This window comes from Amphibalanus amphitrite, unplaced genomic scaffold (genome assembly GCF_019059575.1).
Source record: "Amphibalanus amphitrite isolate SeventyFive unplaced genomic scaffold, NRLGWU_Aamphi_draft 000313F_arrow, whole genome shotgun sequence".
Taxonomy (NCBI): domain Eukaryota; kingdom Metazoa; phylum Arthropoda; class Thecostraca; order Balanomorpha; family Balanidae; genus Amphibalanus; species Amphibalanus amphitrite.
In genome coordinates this window covers 321602-340044 of record NW_024881808.1, presented here as the reverse complement: position 1 = coordinate 340044, position 18443 = coordinate 321602, and the positions used below count along the sequence as shown (strand labels likewise).

At 52.1% G+C, this 18443-nt stretch overlaps 4 protein-coding genes across 4 annotated transcripts; 1 reads left to right on the top strand and 3 right to left on the bottom strand.

The window, feature by feature from the left end:
- Positions 1 to 833: 833 nt before the first annotated feature.
- On the bottom strand, positions 834 to 5762 carry LOC122388190. Its single transcript, XM_043379047.1, has 2 exons — positions 5600 to 5762; positions 834 to 3470 (listed from the first exon to the last, which is right to left on the bottom strand). The coding sequence occupies exons 1-2, from the start codon at positions 5760 to 5762 to the stop codon at positions 1411 to 1413; spliced, it is 2223 nt and encodes a 740-aa protein (XP_043234982.1). The 3' UTR covers positions 834 to 1410.
- Positions 5763 to 6761: 999 nt separating this feature from the next.
- Positions 6762 to 14459, bottom strand: LOC122388215 (28S ribosomal protein S5, mitochondrial-like). The gene is made up of 9 exons (XM_043379097.1): positions 14145 to 14459; positions 12946 to 13065; positions 12658 to 12783; positions 12174 to 12401; positions 9763 to 9993; positions 8993 to 9195; positions 8441 to 8596; positions 7306 to 7422; positions 6762 to 6980 (listed from the first exon to the last, which is right to left on the bottom strand). The coding sequence occupies exons 1-9, from the start codon at positions 14233 to 14235 to the stop codon at positions 6837 to 6839; spliced, it is 1416 nt and encodes a 471-aa protein (XP_043235032.1). The 5' UTR covers positions 14236 to 14459; the 3' UTR covers positions 6762 to 6836.
- A 242-nt stretch (positions 14460 to 14701) lies between these two features.
- LOC122388213 (peflin-like) lies at positions 14702 to 17187 on the top strand. The gene is made up of 4 exons (XM_043379094.1): positions 14702 to 14924; positions 15147 to 15303; positions 15466 to 15609; positions 16035 to 17187. Exons 1-4 carry the CDS (start codon positions 14910 to 14912, stop codon positions 16259 to 16261), a joined length of 543 nt encoding a protein of 180 aa, XP_043235029.1. The 5' UTR covers positions 14702 to 14909; the 3' UTR covers positions 16262 to 17187.
- On the bottom strand, positions 17102 to 18249 carry LOC122388214. The gene is made up of 2 exons (XM_043379096.1): positions 18008 to 18249; positions 17102 to 17846 (listed from the first exon to the last, which is right to left on the bottom strand). Exons 1-2 carry the CDS (start codon positions 18122 to 18124, stop codon positions 17493 to 17495), a joined length of 471 nt encoding a protein of 156 aa, XP_043235031.1. The 5' UTR covers positions 18125 to 18249; the 3' UTR covers positions 17102 to 17492.
- Positions 18250 to 18443: the final 194 nt, after the last annotated feature.

The window sequence follows — 18443 nt, the reverse complement described above, 5'->3', positions numbered from 1 at the left end:
GACGCGGGTTTGGAGCCTTTGAGAACGATAGGTAATCCTACTTCCGTTTGTTCGATCGCCCCACCTAAATTGATAAGCTCTATAATATAATTGATAAGCTCTAAATTGATAAGCTTTATGACAGCTTATGTTCACCTGCAATGCAGGGCATATTTTAAGGCACTTACTGCGTCCCAATCTGGGACGCTGCCCCTCGTCTTGGGACGTAGCCCCTGCTGATTTGACCCACTGCGTCCCTGCCCTGTGCCCTGTCCGGTTCCCTGACCTGTGCCCTGCTGTGTGCCCTGACCTGTACCCTTTCCTCTAAAATGTCTTGAGCCATGCCCTGTAACCTGCCGTGTCCTACTTTCTGCCCTCCTCAGTGTCCTACTCTGTTCCATGCCCTGTGCCCTTAGTCGTAGCACGTGCCCTCTGCTCAACTTTGGGACGCAGTAAAAATTTGTTAAAATATGCCCTGCTGCAATGCCATCCCATGTAAGAAGTAATCCTTGGAGCTTGATCTTGGAGGATTTGGATCTCGCTACGTATATTTGGATTGTCTTCATGATTTTTTTTTTTGACTGGTGATTTTTTTCGATGCGGAAACAGTTTTTTTCTCGCGTCCATGCAATGAAAAGTACGAAAAGTATAAAACATAGTTCATTTGCAAAATAATATCACCAGTTGTGAACCTTAGAATATTGCCGCCTATGGATTGCATTCCTATGAATGCATTTTGAATGTTACTAAGATTATCTGATCAGAGAAAAGGCAGGCATTCTTTGACGAAATACAGTTGACCATGACATATGTCGCAAAAGAATGTCGATGAGCAAGTTTTATGTATTCACATTTTGAGACAACACCAGCCAGTCGCATGCCTATAATGTGCAGTTGTGCTGATTTGTCAATATGCATTGCAATTTCTAAACATCGTAGCATATTTACCATCTTCGAAGCACATGAAAAACATTTTCTACCATCATTGGGACAACACGTCTCCCGAGAGTCCATTGATCATCTGTGCAATATCTGCCTGTTTTTATAAGAAAAGGCTGCAGATAACGACGTTAAGTACGTATGTGCTAAGTAGTGTATGCACTGCACTATACTGCGTACTAAACTTGTGGCATAACGCTCATGGAACAAGCAAGCGATCACCTATTAACTAGACACGGTTCTTTACAAAGAGTTTACAAGAAAAATATTGTCTATGAAAGCTGCAGTGCCTAACTGTAAACCTGAGCAGCTTTCAACATGAATGCCTTCTTTACATTGATTAGGGTTAAATGATGGCTTCTGCCGTAGACCCCTGTATTCCTCTGTAATCTGTATACTGTGTGCGGTATACATAGGTCTATGCTTCTGCTTTTCAGTCGCGGGATGTATAGGGAGCTATATATCTGTGTGCCGGCGCCAGCCTTGATGACTTTATGACCCGGTCGTCGTGCTGCCGTGGCTCGGCATGAATCCGCCGCTGCCTCCCTCCGGACTGTCCGATGCCGTCGCCCTTGTTGCTGTCCAGGTCAGCTGCCAAGTAACCGACTCGGTTTCTGATGTGACCGGCTGCCACTGATGAGCCAGCGGCTGCCCTCTGGCGCTCGACCATTGATCGGGCGAGTACTGCTGCAGCAGCTGTTGTTCATCCTGCATCTGGTGCCACTGATCAGGGTGACCGTTTGTCGCGCCCCATCGCCGAGCGTCGCCGGGAGTCGGCGCTGCCTCCAGAAGCCCCGGTCTCGTGCTGCTGAAGGTCGTCTGGTGCGGCCCGGTGAGCGCCAGCTGTCGCCGGCGGGAGCTGCCACCCGTCAGTCGGTGCACGAGCACCTCGGCCACGAGCAGCAGCAGCGAGAGCAGCACACCGCCCAGCAGCAGACCGAAGCTGACAGCCACCGACCGAAGCCCCAGCTGCGAGTACTGCGCCGCCTGCGGCTCCGTGGAGCACAGCCGAGAGCCGGCCAGATAGGAGCGCCTCAGCCGGCGCCGCCACCGGTTCAGCACGCCTGTTTCCTGTAGGACTCGCAGGTAGCGGCCCAGCATCCATGAGTTGTGTAGGTATGGAGTGGCGATCATGCTTACAGGAGTTTGCGCCACCGGCTCCGGCCAATAGCAGAGGGGACAGAAAGCAGGGTCTGCCATCGATTCGTCCATGGCCAGAAAGGCGTCCGATGCTAGAATGATGTCGTTGGGCGAAGTGGCCGCCTCCGCAACAGCCGGGTAGTCCTCCTCTGGGCCGAAGTGAACGATGGGGCTGCTGTGCGCCAGAAAATCCCGCAGAAGGGCGGTAGAGTTTGAGCGCAGCAGGTCTTCTTGCTGCGAGCCGGCTTGGTAACGAACTCGATAACCGTTGGAAGTAGCAGCAGAGAGACTCGAGAAGGGCGACGCGGGTACTAGAACGGCCATGTAGCTCAGCATGACACCCGTGTAAAAGTTGTAGATGAGGAGCGAAAACATACTTAACGTCAGAAACAGAGTGCCGATGGCGTAGGAGTTGGTCGTGAGCTCGACGCCTCGCTGGCAAAGAATGCCTGCAACCTGAAGCACGTGAGAACTGACATCCGGGAGCGATTTCCAAGGTGTCGTTGAGTGGCCATCTCGAAAGCGACGAACGAGCCAAGTGATGATCCACGACAGGATGCTGGAGATGACCAGCGTGGCGACAATGAGCGTCCACACGTCCATGCCGAACGGCTTGCCCGGGTCGAAACCAGCGCTGTTGAGCCGCGGCTTGCGCACTGTCGCGTACGTGGTGACGTACCGCTGCGCTTCGAGGAACGATACCCTTTCGCGCAGCTGAGGCGTCGGCGCCATCAGGCCGAGGCCGATGTCCAACCGATAGCGAGACACCTCGTTGACCAGCTCCTTCCACGCGGACGTGTTTCCCTTCGGGAAGACGGGCATGACGGTGAAGCTGAATCCGAGCGAGTTGGACATTGTCTGGATGATGTCCGCCTGCGGGCCGTGCTGTAGCTGGCCGTCTCGCAGCACGATCCCATCCTCGTAGCCGACGGACCTCACCACTCCTCCTTCGTTGGAAGGCGGCACCGCGCCGAACCCCATCTTCAAGTGTTGTCCCCTCATGGCTCCGCGCAGCAGCCAGTCGCCGACGTGAATGGCGTACGTCAGCAGGCCGGGCCGGTCCTCGATGAAGTGGCGCGGGCCGCAGCGGCCGACGTCCTTGCGGACCCAGTTGCCGGTGTCGGGTCCCCAGTTGAGGGTGACCAGCCGCCAGTGCTCGCTGTCGTCCCGGTACAGCCAGCTGACCCAGCCGGCCGCGCCGTCGTGAGGACGCCAGGCCGGGTCGCCCACCACGTGTATCAGGTGCATGCGATTGATATTTATGAAGCCGGGTGGCGTTGGTCGGAAGAGCAGACCTCCGTTGCTGAAGGGCGGCAAGCCCTGCGCTTGATTACAGTGCTCGCAGAATGTAGATGGGTGCACGAAGAAGGAGTTCCGGGAAAGGTACGAAACCCACCACATGGGGTTAAATTCTGCAAGAAACAGAAGCAATAGTTACCATACAACTGCAGGCCGATGCCCCGTAGGGGTGAGCGTGTGTATGGTATGGGGAGAGGAGAAACGATCTCTTCCTATCTTTTTTCTTATAGATATCTGCTGAAGTTACGCTGATACCGGCACCAAGTTTTCAGTAACATCCCCCACATCAGTTCTACTTGTGCCCTATGCTGACCAAATGATATTACAGGTAGGTATGAGCAGAAAATTGCAACGGACGATGGCTCTAGCGCTAATATCCCGATCCCGCCAGCTTTCCGGTCAGCGGTTTTGCCTGCTATGCTAAAGAGCTATCATCAACCATTTGAACATTTACAAAGTAGTTTTGGTGCATTTGTAACATGTTACGAAGCAAGCTGTCAGTGGTGGTTGACAGTTGACAGTTGACACCTACTATGAATACCACACAGGACGCCTACCGGCTGACCTGACGCGACCGGCCTAAATGCGTAAAGATATCATCTGTGATCAACACTAACGTGAAATTCGTGATCAGCACCCCGAAAACCCCATACAATCTCAATCTCAGAAGTTATGACAGGTTATGATTTTCCCGATTTTTAGATCATTAACCTAACTTGACCTGGAAGGTCAACCAATGACGTAAGACCTTTTACTTGGGTATCACCGGCTTCCGCTCGTCACGGGCAACACGCTCGTTTTTTTTTCCTCAATGCTCTAGCTCGATCAGGGGCCGAACAGCAAAGGGGGAGGGGGGGGGGGTCCAAGGGCCCCCCCACCTTACGTTCGCGGCTGGCAAAACACCAACACGGGCGAGGGTTAGGAAAAGGTCATTTAAGGTATAGTGTCACGGATACATTTTTTATCCAGCAGTCAATAGACTTATAAGGATATTTCAGTGTATATCATGTAATAGGTATATAATGCCTCGCCGGCGGGCGGCCGCTGATATTGAAAGAAGAGATACGCCACGAGGTCACTTACGCGACGTTGTGACCTTACTTTCCGACTTCCGTTACCTAGGACTTCGTTACGTTACGTTGCCTATGTTTAAAATAAAGATATGCAGCTAGCGATTTAAGATATGATACAATGCGGATTTCAGTGCAATGCAGTGTATGGGCAGCTAGTGGCCGGGTCGACCGGAGGCCGTGCCCATAGGCCGTAAACCCCGCATAACACTCATCGGCGGACTAGCCCGCACCGTATCGGCCATCAGGGATGGCGGGGCCTTATGTTTCTTTTCGAGAGTAGGACCTACAGGTGCAGTAGGGACAGTCGTATAATTTTGTTGTGCATGATTACTTTGATCTTTGATGAAATTTTCAGATTGATATGTTCTAAAGTCAAATACAACGACTTATTTCGGTAGGTCGAGGCATCTGAAATTGAACCTTGAGGCAACGTTGTGGTTCGCACAGCAAATTAACATGCGCCGTGCTGCAGGTGGTCTGAGTTTTCTGTGACGGGGGGGGGGGCGTTTTCACGCCCCTCCCCCCCCCATCTAACTCGGCTCCTGGGCCACGTAGCGACACGCGGCAAGCGGCATTCGAGAGAGCGTCAAAAACAATGATGGAAATATATCGGTTATCGGAGTTATCCCAACGCGTAACTCGGGAACCAATAGAGCTACAGCGTCGCGGAAAAACGCATTCGATAGCTCTTTCACAGGCCTTTCTGACTATGTTCTTAGGTTTGACTTAGGTTTTCTATAATGCGCTCCCTGGAGAGGGTTTAATAATCAAATGCCCAGGAAGTGTCCACTGTCCAGCGCCGAAAACAACGGTATAGAAAGATTGTAATAAATCGTGATAGAACCTGCCATCATGAGGGGGGCAGCGATTAGCAGTCTGGGGACCGGGACTGGATCAAAGGGCTGCGGGAACGATTCACGGAATGATGGCGAGCGGTGCGGGCCGAGCGACCCTCCTCTCGGCCAGCACCTCTCGCCATCATTCCGTGACTGGGGACTGGAGACTGGGGAGCGAGCGATGGGGAGGGTCAATGCCACGGCCCAACTGATATCTCGAAGGGTGCTGAATGATTGTGAATTTTTAAACAGGCGGCTGGATTTCTGGACCAAGGGCAGTGTTGAAAGGCTCCCTCATATCCCAGTACCCACACGCCTACCACCAGTCATCACCTGGGTAGTTGGCTTCATACTTGAGGTTGATGGTCTGCCAGCCGAGTCGGCGGGCGATGTCGGTAATGCAGTCAGGGGGCGGGCTGACCAGCTGCCGGCTCCAGCAGCGGCAGGCCAGCGCCGCCACAAGAGCCAGCATCAGCTGACACAGCAGGAGCGACATCTCGTGCTGGGCGGACGGCGGACGGAGCGAGCGACCAGCGGCGGAACTGACTAACAGGAGCTGATTGTCGAGGAGGCTGCGCTCCGACCCGTGTGCCTAGATAGAAGCTGTGTGATGTCTGGCAGAAGTGAATGGTCTGGAACGGCAGCCCCGGACTCGGCGAGATGCCCGGTAAACCTCGGTGTGCGACTCGCCCTCTCTGCTGGCTGGCTGTCGGCTAACAGAGGTCTTCTGGCGGGCCGCGGCCGGTCTCTATCCCCGGCCGGGGGCGCAGGGAGCCGCTCCCGCGCGGCGGACCAATGACAGACGCTGGCCACACCCCCCGGGCGGCCCTCGATGGACGCTCCACACCCGGTGGTGGCCGCGTAAACGACGCCATTCAGACGCGTGTGACGCGAGGGGCGTGGCACAATGGCCAGCCAGGTGACACAGACCATTGCCGCACAGACAACGATGCCGTTGGCCTCTGAATACATTGGTAACGAAGCTGCCGACCGCGGATGGCAGAGCAATGCGTTCTCACGTTTGTTTATGGCCGTGGGCTAAGTGCACGGCCAGGGTCGCTCCGCAGGCGCGGCCGATTGTCGATTTTCGCACGATTCTGAACACCTTTGGGGGCTGGGCGATTCAGGCACGTGCTACAGACGAATTAAGCGCATTCACCGGCCAGTTGCTCTTGAGAAGGGAAGCAATGGTGCAATAGGCGAAGACGTGGCAAACAGCCATAGTTTGAAAAAGTTGGTGACGTTTCACGGCCTGTTGCGGAATCTAAAGAGCATTGGTGTTGCGCGACAGCCTAGATGGTCGTTTCACGTCGTTGCTATAGTAACGAACAACATGTCATTGGATACCGTTGCTAAGGAGCAAGTGCAACTAACCCTACGAGACCAGCGCGACTATGTACTCGAGAGGTCCAGATACGAATGTTGATTCAGACAAGTCTTTCTGGCGACAGAAAGGCGGTTTGGCTTCACACTACTCATCACCGAAACATCAATATTTCCTCACACAAGCGCTTATATTATAAATCATGACTGTTTCCTGCGATGACATTTAACACTACGTCTTGGCGCGTCACATCTCGTCCTGTTCCTGGTCGTCCTCTGCCGCCTGTCTCTTCTCGGCCCAGAGCGCGGCCGAGGCGGCGCGACACTCGGGGTACTGGTCGGCCAGGAAGCTGCGCACCTCGCCGTGCTCGGCCAGCAGAGTCACGCGCACCTGGTCGGCCGGGCACACGGGCCGCGTCAGATAGCTCGTCAACATCAGTCGGGTCAGCTCAAAGCCACGGGCAAAGGGAAAAATCACGACCGGCTGGCATGCACATTCGTTATGAATACAAACATTAGTGGATGTTTACAAGTCCTGTGTTTGGAACTTTTACGTCGTACATATTTTGAAGCGAATATTAACACAAATAACCGAAATATTTACTCGACTGGTAGGCATTTCCTCGGTAGACACTGAAAACCCAAAATGTTGAATTTGCAACACGGTCCGAGATCGTAAATACAAAAAAGTAAAGTGGAAAAGTTAACATACTGACCTGCTCCTGATTTTTCAGATGTTTGACCTTGTTCAGATGTGTTTGATAACATGGCAGCTTCATGTAGAAGGGCTGTTTTGGAGGCATCTTGAGCGGCACCTTTCCTTCAAAGATGTGCTGGAAAACCAACGACGGACTGTCAGTATCGAAATAACATGAGCTGCCAGCTACCACCCATGACGAGTGCCGGCATATGAAGTTATTCCTAAGTTTGAGGCTAGATATTCGTCGGCTTGCATATTTCTCCCCGGGTAATGGGCACTAATTCAACGACAGTACAACGATTAATTGAAAGGGCCAGGCCCTAGCTAGCTCGCCCACCGGTATTCTCCCCACTCGGGTGGCGCTGTGCGCCGGTATCTCCCACCCCGATCCACCAAGGCATCTCCCACCCCCGATCCACCCAGGCATCTCCCACCCCCGATCCACCCAGGCATCTCCCACCCCCGATCCACCAAGGCATCTCCCACCCCCGATCCACCCAGGCATCTCCCACCCCCGATCCACCCAGGTATCTCCCACCCCCGATCCACCAAGGCATCTCCCACCCCCGATCCACCCAGGCATCTCCCACCCCCGATCCACCCAGGTATCTCCCACCCCCGATCCACCAAGGCATCTCCCATCCCCGATCCACCCAGGCATCTCCCATCCCCGATCCACCAAGGCATCTCCCACCCCCGATCCACCCAGGCATCTCCCACCCCCGATCCACCCAGGCATCTCCCACCCCCGATCCACCCAGGCATCTCCCACCCCCGATCCACCCAGGCATCTCCCACCCCCGATCCACCAAGGCATCTCCCACCCCCGATCCACCCAGGCATCTCCCACCCCCGATCCACCCAGGCATCTCCCACCCCCGATCCACCCAGGCATCTCCCACCCCCGATCCACCCAGGCATCTCCCACCCCCGATCCACCCAGGCATCTCCCACCCCCGATCCACCCAGGCATCTCCCACCCCCGATCCACCCAGGCATCTCCCACCCCCGATCCACCCAGGCATCTCCCACCCCCGATCCACCCAGGCATCTCCCACCCCCGATCCACCCAGGCATCTCCCACCCCCGATCCACCCAGGCATCTCCCACCCCCGATCCACCAAGGCATCTCCCACCCCCGATCCACCCACCAGCTGGAAGTCGAGCTCCTCATCGGCGGGGATCTGCTCCTTGGAGCGCACGGGCGCGCCGCCCGGCGAGGCCACTAGGCGCGGGTAGTTGTCCGCCTCTGGTCGCAGCTCGACCAGGTGCAGTCGCTTCTCGTCGGCCAGCTGCTGGTGCGTCCGCTACGGCAACAAATATCGGAAACGGTCAGAGTCAGGCACGAATGCTGCGGGGTAGGACGATATTCAAGCACGATCTAAACTTTCACGTCTGATTATTTAATATTAATGTGTAATAATCATTTAATATTAATGTGTAATAATCCGGTATGTATTATTGCCAAATTTGAACGCGTTTATATCAAATTTGAACGCGTTAATATTGAGCACCACCCTAATTTATTCATTATGCTGAGTCCATAACCCACAAAACCGAATCCGAAATGTAATCAGCCGGGTTAAATGTGACAAGATGTACGGATTTAAACTACGCTGTCAGCCCACGGGCCACCATGTCTGTGTCAGCTGAGTACGTCGGTCGGTCACAGGACCACCCACTGATCGAAGAGCGGTGCTCACCTGTCGCAGCAGTCCGAGGAAGAAGGCCTTGGTGATGCTCTGCACGTTGTCGGTGGGCCCCTCCACCTTGGCGTACAGGTCGGAGATGCCTACCCGGTGGCAGATCTCGCGGATCGCCCGGTGACACTGCAGGCCGTGACCGCGCGGACGACGCTCCACGAATATACGCACCGCCGCGAAACGCGTGAAAAAGTCGTGAAACACTGCGGCAGGAGGAACGTATGCTACATATTAGATGAACGAACACATACATTGGGGCACAGTACAAGGCTCACGGGTCGCCAATTGCGATTCCGTCGCCCAGAGTTACACCATAGAGTCGTCTCCCAAATACACATACAGGCCAGTATTGCTAGGAAGTGCGTATGTAATTGATCTGAATGTGGCTGTCACATTAAGAAGATATGTAATTGACCCAACACAGTCCGCCACATACCGGTGTCTGGCTGTTACACCAATCTCCCCCATGTACCGGCGTGTCCATTACAGCTCAATCTCCCCACATACCAGCGTGTCCGTCACATCAGATAGCCACATACCAGTGTGTCCGTCACAGGCCAGCCTCCTCCACAAACAGATGTGCCCGTCAGTGATTGCCAAAGCTGAATCGTCCCACGTACCGGTATTACCGTCTCAGTATCCCCTGTATACCTGTGTGTCCGCCTTCGCAGCCCAGTCTCCCCACGTACTGGTGTGTCCGTCACTTCCCAGTCTCCCCCACATACCAGTGTGCCCGTCAGTGCTCGTCATACCTCAGTCTCCCCACATACCGGTGTGTCCGTCGCAGCGCTCTACGTATATGAGCCGCTGGCCGGCGCGCCGCTTGCACTGTTTGATGGCGGCCATGCCCGTGTTGCCCTTGCCGAGACCGTAACCGACCAGGCCGGCGCCGTTGCCGGTCACGGCGAAGCAGCTGATGTGCCGCGTCCGGCCGGCGGTGGCCGTCATGGAGAACACCGTCTTCAGCTCCAGCACGGTCGTGTCGAAACCATCGAACGTCTCTGCGACACCAGGGAAGGCATCGGTCAGAACGGAGGCATGTGGAAGCAGGGCTGCGGAGTCGGAGTCGGAGTCGGTCGGAGTCGACAGTTGTGACCGGAGTCGGAGTCGGAGTCGGAGTCGATTTTAGAAACCCGAGCCGGAGTCGGAGTCGGAGTCACCGAAAATCTGTCGACTCCGCAGCCCTGCTAGGTCTGCGGAGTCGGAGTCGGGAGTTGGAGTCGGTCGGAGTCGACAATTCTGCCCGGAGTCGGAGTCGGAGTCGGAGCTGGTTTTTGAAAGCCGGAGTCGGAGTCGGAGTCGCCGAAAATCCATCGACTCCGCAGCCCTGTGTGGAAGTGACTTTATTTGAGTTCAAGACAAACTTTCTGCAATTATTTACATTTGGTTGAAGTTAAGCACATTATAGCCTGTATCTAGGTACTTAAAAGAACTAGCTAAATCAATTTGTAACACTGCAATGCAGTGTTACTGCATACTTCTAAGGCGGTCTCTTTTGTTTCATCATGCCATCAAGGGCGCAACGTCTGGTGTGCAGCCGCGGCGCCGGCATCTCCGTCCCGGCGGTCTACAGGGTGGACCAAAAAGGATGGAAACATTTTAAACTCGTATAAAGCATGCATAATTGCATGCATGTGACTGGGAATGATACCAAACAAGAGTACATTTCGTGGAAATTCATAGTGGCATCACTCTCATATGCTTTCTCCCGTTTTCAGTCTCTCACAGCAGATGTTCGAAGTGACCACCTTCGCGAGATAGGCACAGAGCGACCAGCCTGGCGGCTGACACGATAGCCCGCTTGTATGGCTCACACAGCCTTGCTGATCGCTCTCTTTAGTTCAGAGGCTTTCTAGACCTTCCTTGTAGACCTGGCCCTTGAGATGACCCCACAGTAAAACATCCATAGGGGTCAGGTCGGATGAGCAGGTAGGCCAGTTCTGACTGGCACCGTGGGATATCAGCCCGTCACCGAAGTGGTTTTCGATGCACTTTAGCGTTGTTTTTGCGATGTGAGGAGGCGCACCGTCTTGCTGGAACCACATAAGGTCTATGATGGGGCTGCCATGCTTCGTTTGGACTCGCTCTCAGAACTTCCTAAGCGCCGCCTGGTATGCGCTGTTGATTGGCGGTCACGGTGTTGCCGCTCCCTTCCTCGAACCAAAGTGGACCCACGATTCCTTTTCCGCTGAGGGCACATCATTTCGGTGACCTTGCTGCTGTGCAGTGACTTCTTGATCATCTCATCTCAAGGGCCAGGTCTACAAGGAAGGTCTCTGTGACCTGAAGAGAGCGATCACCAAGACTGTGTCAGCCATACCAGCGAACATGTGTCGTCGGGCTATCGCGTCAGCCACCAGACCGGCCGCTGTGCCTGTCTTGCGAAGGTGGTCTCTTCGAACATTTGCTGTGAGAGACTGAAAACGAGAGAAAGCAGATGAGAGTGCTGCCCTTATGAATTTCCACGAAATGTACTCTCGTTTGGTACCATTTCCAGTCACATGCATGCAATAATGCATGTTTTATGCGAGTTCAAAATGTTTCCATCCTTTTTGGTCCACCCTGTATGTGCCGATTTCACCGTACGACCGAACAGACAGGCATCGACAGCGAGTTGTCCGCCATCAATTCATCGTTTCCAAATATTTGAACAGAATGTGCAGAGACGATGAATAAGGGCTAGTGACTGAGTGGCTTACTCAAGGATCCGTGTTGCCACCGTCACCCATTTACCCAGCGGTAGGTATTGAGCTAGCATAGCATAAAAACTCATTGTCCGCGCAACAGCATTTAACGTGGGCGACGTAGGTTCTTTTGCACAGTGTATACTGTCCACCTCTTTTTATCATTGAGTCTGAACAAAGGTCCGAAGGATGAGGTAAAAAGTATTGACGATTATTGAAAACAGTATTTAAGCCAATTAACCCTGTTGGATAGTAGCTGTTCTTGTGAACTTTGAAAACACGTCAACGTTCATAACGTTCTGATTCAACTTCTTTCTTGACTGTAGGTTGTTTTGCAATGTCCACCTCTTTTTATCATGGAGTCTGAACAAAGGTGAACGAATGAAAACTAATGAAAAATAGGCATGTGGAGAGCTGGTTTCATGTATGACGCATTTCCATACCGGTAAAACAACATCAAAGTCTTATCGGAAAATGAAGAGAAGAAGACAACTTACCAAAGTCGATGGCGTCGGGCGGCCCAATGCTGCGTCCGGGCAGCCGGTTTCCGGACCAGCCGCGCTCGAGGGGGGTCAGTTTGAATGAGCGCTGGTCAGTGAACTGGTCCCGGATGGCCTGCAGCCGGCTCTCGCGCTGCTCGTCCCGCGGCTGGCTCTGCTGGCGCACCAGCTCGCCGTTCCGCAGCACGGGCGCGTTCAGACCGGGCCACATCATGTTCACCTTGCCTGGCGGACGGGGCGACAGACACCGGATGACGTAATTAATATCTCTATACTGCTGGCATGAACGAGTAAATACTTTGAATACCAAACTCTTAAGCAGCTACGCCAATATCTACGTACCGTGAACGATGTAATCGTACACCGTGGATATGCAGCTACCTCTTAAAGGATACATGAACTTTACATGCATGCAGTAGACATCAGCGCAGTTAGACCGGGCCTACAGTAGGCCAAAGTCTGTCGCCAATCACAGTCTTACCGACACCGATAACCTGACCCCGGTTGAGGTCACGCCGCCTCTTGACTCCGGCGCCGCGGCCACGGCCCCGCTTTCGGCCGGCGTTACTGACACCGGTGACTCCCTTCCAGAGCTCGTTAGCGCTCACTGTAACACGGAAACGGCGGTAGTCAGCCTGACACTCAGTCCCGATAGCTTTAGGCCAATGTTATTGCCCGAATTTGCAAAATCGTGTCATTCCTACTGAGTATCCTCTCCCCTCCCATTTATTAATTCACCCCATCGAGCTAATCGAACCCTGATACTTACTGTTTGTGAAGAATCCAGCATTTCTGCTCGGTTGTATCCCCAATACAGCCTTGTCTTGTTTCTGCACGAGCACTGACAGGACGGGTGTCAATCGGCCGGCGGCGTGATGACATTGTTGAACTGAAACAAAGAGAATCACTAGTTACAAGAAACTCACTTTATCAATTTCCCCATTACCCGAATATTGAGCTAACAAACCTAGAAATCTAAAACTGATAACGGATAGGAGGAACAAGGGAAGATACAACCATCTATCTTTACATGAAAGTGGTGTTGCATATTTGTATAGGTACTATGCTATTTATGCATAAGTTTCAGATGTCTTCCGTCTTTTGAACACCATCGTTCACCGAACGGGAGCTGTCGGTTATAATTCTGCTGGGTAGGGTCAATCGGCGACGATGCGTATTGCGGTACAGCCTACATTCAGGCGCCTACCACTGCTGCCATCTAGTGACAGCAATACAAACATTCTCTAATCAGGCAGCAGTGTAACTTCACCAGGCATTCTTTGTCCCAAGATCGCATTTTTATAATGCTTCCATTGAGTGACAACATTAGAAGGCCATATAAAACGCATAGCTATGATTTTTCTTTTTTGCTTTCAAAAAGGGGATGAGCAATGAGCATAACAGGAGAGAAGCCAGTCAATTGCCTACTTGGAATGCACAGCTTTACTCCCACTGAATATGGAATCACCAAATTATCCTGACTGATGAATCAGTGTGTATTTCTTTTGATGAAACATGCACTTTCATTGATCAATCAAAACACACCCTACCACATATTTCAGATCCCTAGCAGCCTGGGAATGGGGTTATATTCCTTACAGGGAGTTTTTCAACAAGATTGGGTAAGGCCAGGGCATGAGGTGCTAGGGATGAGGCTCTATAGTTAGGGATGAGTGATGAAGCAGGAGTCTAGGTGTCATGGGTTTAACTAAAAAATGGGGATGAAGATTTGCTTAGTATACCTAGATAGGCACAGCTGAAGATGTGTGGACAAAAAAGAAATGGAAAGCCAATAGCAAACTACTGCATACAAGGTCACACTTAACCCTTGCGGATGCACAAATTGGGTTTTGAAACTTTTGTAGGCAAAGCAACTTTTTCAGCATCATGTCTTTTGGCCAGACATGCCGAATGAACTGAAATTTGACCTTAACATGTCTAATTAAATGACCTTTCGAATGAATGTACCTTTTAAAGTTGAAAACAAGCAGCTGATGCCCGGACGAAAACATGTGCTGGCCCCAGCCAGCTTTGGTACCCAAACTTTCAAGGATAACATGCTATAAACTGCAACTTTCAGAAAAACTCTGACATTTTACACACAACGTTGCTTTTCGGTGTATAAAATAACCCACTATTGAGGCAGTTACTCAAGCAATTTGCACCTAATTTTCGGAAAATATGAAGGTACGGCTCCTATCATTGAATTTCAGGCAGCTACGTTGGACCGTTGGACGAAAAAAGATCCGGCCAAAGGCCCCTTGGATGCATGCTTGTAGGTCCTGTTCAATCTACCTATTTCAATGAGTGCTTGTGGCGTTGCACTTCCAGTCTCCATGGCAATTTGCAATCAAATAGGCACGAAGGAACGGCAACTATTTTGCATTTGTTTTCATCAAAAATTAATGAACATAACAAGTTTGTAACGTCTGCGCCAGTCTCGAGAAAAAACTTTTTGAGGCTCTTCATTAAAAGACAAAAAATTATAGCCCAACGTGACCTACAGGCATTCGGAACGGAATATAAGTGATCTTTGCACGGGATCGAGGCCCTAAATACACGTGACAATCCTACTTTATTGAATGCCTTGACTTTGGTGTTGTGGGTGTTGTCGGAAGTTGTAAATAAACACCGGCGTGCCACAGATCAGTCGCTGCCAGTCAGTGCTGTCCAACAAATCGTGTGCCCCCCGTATTGTACTACGTTTTTATTCCAGGCTTATTATACAAGAGGATGTCAAATTATCCGGTAAGCGACTTTTGACTCGTTTCAGTTTAAAATCCACTAGTGCATATTGCATTAGTGAATACCAGCTTCGATGCTTGTAATAGAGCTGTCATTTAAAACTGTTCGAAAAATTCTTGGAAAGTTGAAAAGAACGCAGAGGAGTAGACCCCTCTACGACCTGTAGTTAATAGGTATCAGTATGGTTAGTCTTGTGATTGACATTTTTTCTTTTGTGACTTACAGGTCCCTCCTCAAGGTGGCGTGGATCCCAAAGCAGCCCAGTGGTTCCGCATGGTAGATCGGGACAACTCGGGTCGGATAACTGCGGAAGAACTGCAGCAAGCACTCTCCTCTGGAAATTGGCAGAAGTTTGACATTGCCTGCTGCAGAATGATGATCCGTAAGCAGAATGGCATGACAGCGCTAATGCATATTTCTATGGTGTGATTTAACCAAACCTAATTTAGATGTAAGCATTGGAATCATTATGATACCTAACAGTCATTTATGATGCGGAAATATACATTCTTCCTTCAACCAACACACCTGAAAATCTTTCCAGGCATGTTTGACAAGGATGGAAACGATACCGTGGACCTCAACGAGTTTGGCCACCTCTTCAACTACGTCAATGCCTGGATCGGCACATTCCAGAAGTTTGACTCCAACAAGTCATCCAGCATTGACAGTCGGGAGCTTCAGCAGGGTGAGTGCGGCCACAGTACTGGAAAGTGTGGGTGTATCCTACATATTTTTAGCAAAATTAGAACAGTTTTGAGGGCTTATCGACCCTTGACTACCACCTGCGGCCGATTTAATAGAGAAAGTGTTTGCGTACATACAAGTGAGAAAGCTACAATGTTATAGTTTCTAGCAAATATTCTCTCAAGCATGAAGCATACGCAGATCTGGCATTTGCATGAGTAAATGGAGACGACGACTGTTGATCAATTTTCTGTTGATCAATGTGGGGCGTGCTACTGCTACGTACCGTTTTCCCGGTAATTAGCAGTTTAGCTACGACGATTAATTAGTCAGTCATTTCAGTCGTGCCCGCCATGTCCCGTCGTTGCCGTTCTCTGTTCGGTTCCTACTGCCACTGAGTTGACCATCGCCGCCGCTCTCCGGCAGCGTTCGCCGAAATGGGCTACCGGCTGTCTCCAGCATTCGCCGACAGCGTACTAAAGAAGTATGACATCCGCAAGACAGGCCAGATCACTGTCGATCACTTTATCCTGTCCTGCATTCAGCTGCAGAACTTGACAAACGCCTTCCGCGCGCGCGACACGGCCATGAAAGGCACCATCAACATTGGCTTCGAAGACTTCCTGGCTACTTGCTTCAACTGCACGGCATGATCGGACGAGAGTGAGTAGGACCGACGGGCCTGCGCAGTGCACATGACTGGGATGGGGCTGCTGGAGCGATCCAGTGCGGTAAAAGACGAGGGTGTTAGTGATCGTGGGTTGAGGGCTGCCGGGCTGAACGCGATGATCGATGGTTGATCGGCGGGGAAGAGCCGATTTTTTTCCACGCTGCGGTTCGAGATATTCCTTGGCTTGAATCTCGAGATGATCAAAGTACGCTGTGCGGATAGATCTGGCTATTGCTTTACGACGTAACGACACTTTTCATGGCGATTGCATTCACGCGGCATGGCAACACGAGTAGGAGCCGTCCTAAAAAAGATCTGAAGGTCAAGTGTATGTTTGTCTCAGTTACTGCCATCCCTTGTTGCAGATGCCTTACGATAAGCAGCGTCGCCTGCTATGTTTGACGTGAATAGCCGTTTTGTACTTATGATGCCTTCAAAAAGCCTATTTTTGTGAAGTTTGCTGTCTGGTGGAAACTTCTACACGCGTGTCTTCATTTGTGAGGTACATTGTTAAGACCCACATATTGTGCATTTTGCAGATCGCGGGTTCTTCGCAAAACATTTTGCTTTGGTTTTGCTTGCGACCTGCAAATGCCAATCATAGTATTCAGTCGTAATGGAAACGATAGCTACTTTTCGTTGCTCGCTGGGGCATGTCCTGTCGTGTATTGCAACATTCGGTTGTGCTTTGACCAAGGTGTTTCTTCATCTTGAAGTGTTAGATATGAACTATCTAAAATATAGCTTGGCTGTCAGAGAGTGCTTTCGGCCAGACCTAGTTCTCTTTTCTTTTACTGATATGCACATTTGCAAAAATCGTGGACAATGTCTGTCGGTAGTAACAAAATATGAGTCCACATTGTATTTCTTGCATCTGAAGCGCCACAATAACACATTTATTCCGATGTATGCAATGTTTATGTTTCTAAAGACGTTTATTTCTGCGAAACAATAAGCTCGACGATACAACAAAAATGGTAGCAACAAAAACAATATCAAACATAACAAAAGTAGGTGATGGAATGCATTGAGTAACAAGGAACAATTCTATTCAAACTTGTCATAAGGCCTCTAAAAGCTCCTGGCCTTGCGTGAGAACGTTCCGCAGGTAGCCCCAGCGTGGGCGTCCTATGAAAGTTACAGAAATAAAACACCTTTTCCACTTTTCCCGGTGTATTTGACCGGGTTCATAGCCTCAGCACGGCGTCACGGTCTCAGAACTCGATGGTGCCGGCGCTGCCCAGTTTCAGTCGCGGTGTTCGCCAGCCGGGCAGCTGTTTGCTGGGTCCGGCCGGGTCCGGCTCGGCGTCCCTCCGGCGCCGCGCGGGCTGCCGTCCGTCCTCGGCCTCCCACTGGATGTCGCCGTCCTCGCCCACTCTCAGCCGGTCGAGGAGGTCCGCAGCCGCGCCGGCCACCTCGGGCGGCACCGGCTCCAGCGGCTCCCCCTCGCTGCCGTCGTCCTCCAGCTGCAGCAGATCGTCCCGGCCGAACGGGGTGCCCAAGGGCCGCCGGCCGGCCACCGGGTGACCGCGCCAGTCCAGGTGACGCATCTTTAGACGCCACTCCACCTGCGCCGGCCGGGGACAGCGATTAATACTGGTCAGGGTCAGCAAGATACACTATTAGACCTCAGACTGATCACCCACGAGAGACCCGACCCGGAAATCGTCGGGTAAATAACGAAACGGAAATCGGAACTCCACACACTAACCAGCTGTCCTTATCTCACCTGGTTCCTTAGGTCGTCATTTTCTTTCTTCAATCGCTCCGTGCTGCCCCGTCCGACTGCGATCAGAGACAGCAGCGCCACAGCGGCCAGCAGCCGGTGCCCTTCGACGGCAGCCATCGTCTCTTCCCCGTCGCCGCCGAACTGAGAGCTGCGGCTGTTCTGCCCGGGGCGTTAGCAGTCGGTACTCTGCGCTACCCGGTCACCGGACACCGCCCGTGACACGGACACGGGATCAGTCGGCCGGCCGAAACGCCCCCTGCCCGGCTCAGGTGTCAGCTGACCCACCCTCCTCCCCCACCTCCCCCACGCGACACGAGTAGGCTCTACCTGTCCCTGGATCTCTCTCTCTCTCTCTTTCTCTCTCTCTCTCTCTCTCTCTATCTCTCTCTCTCTCTCTCTCTCTCTCTCTCTCTCTCTCTCTCTCTCTCTCTCTCTC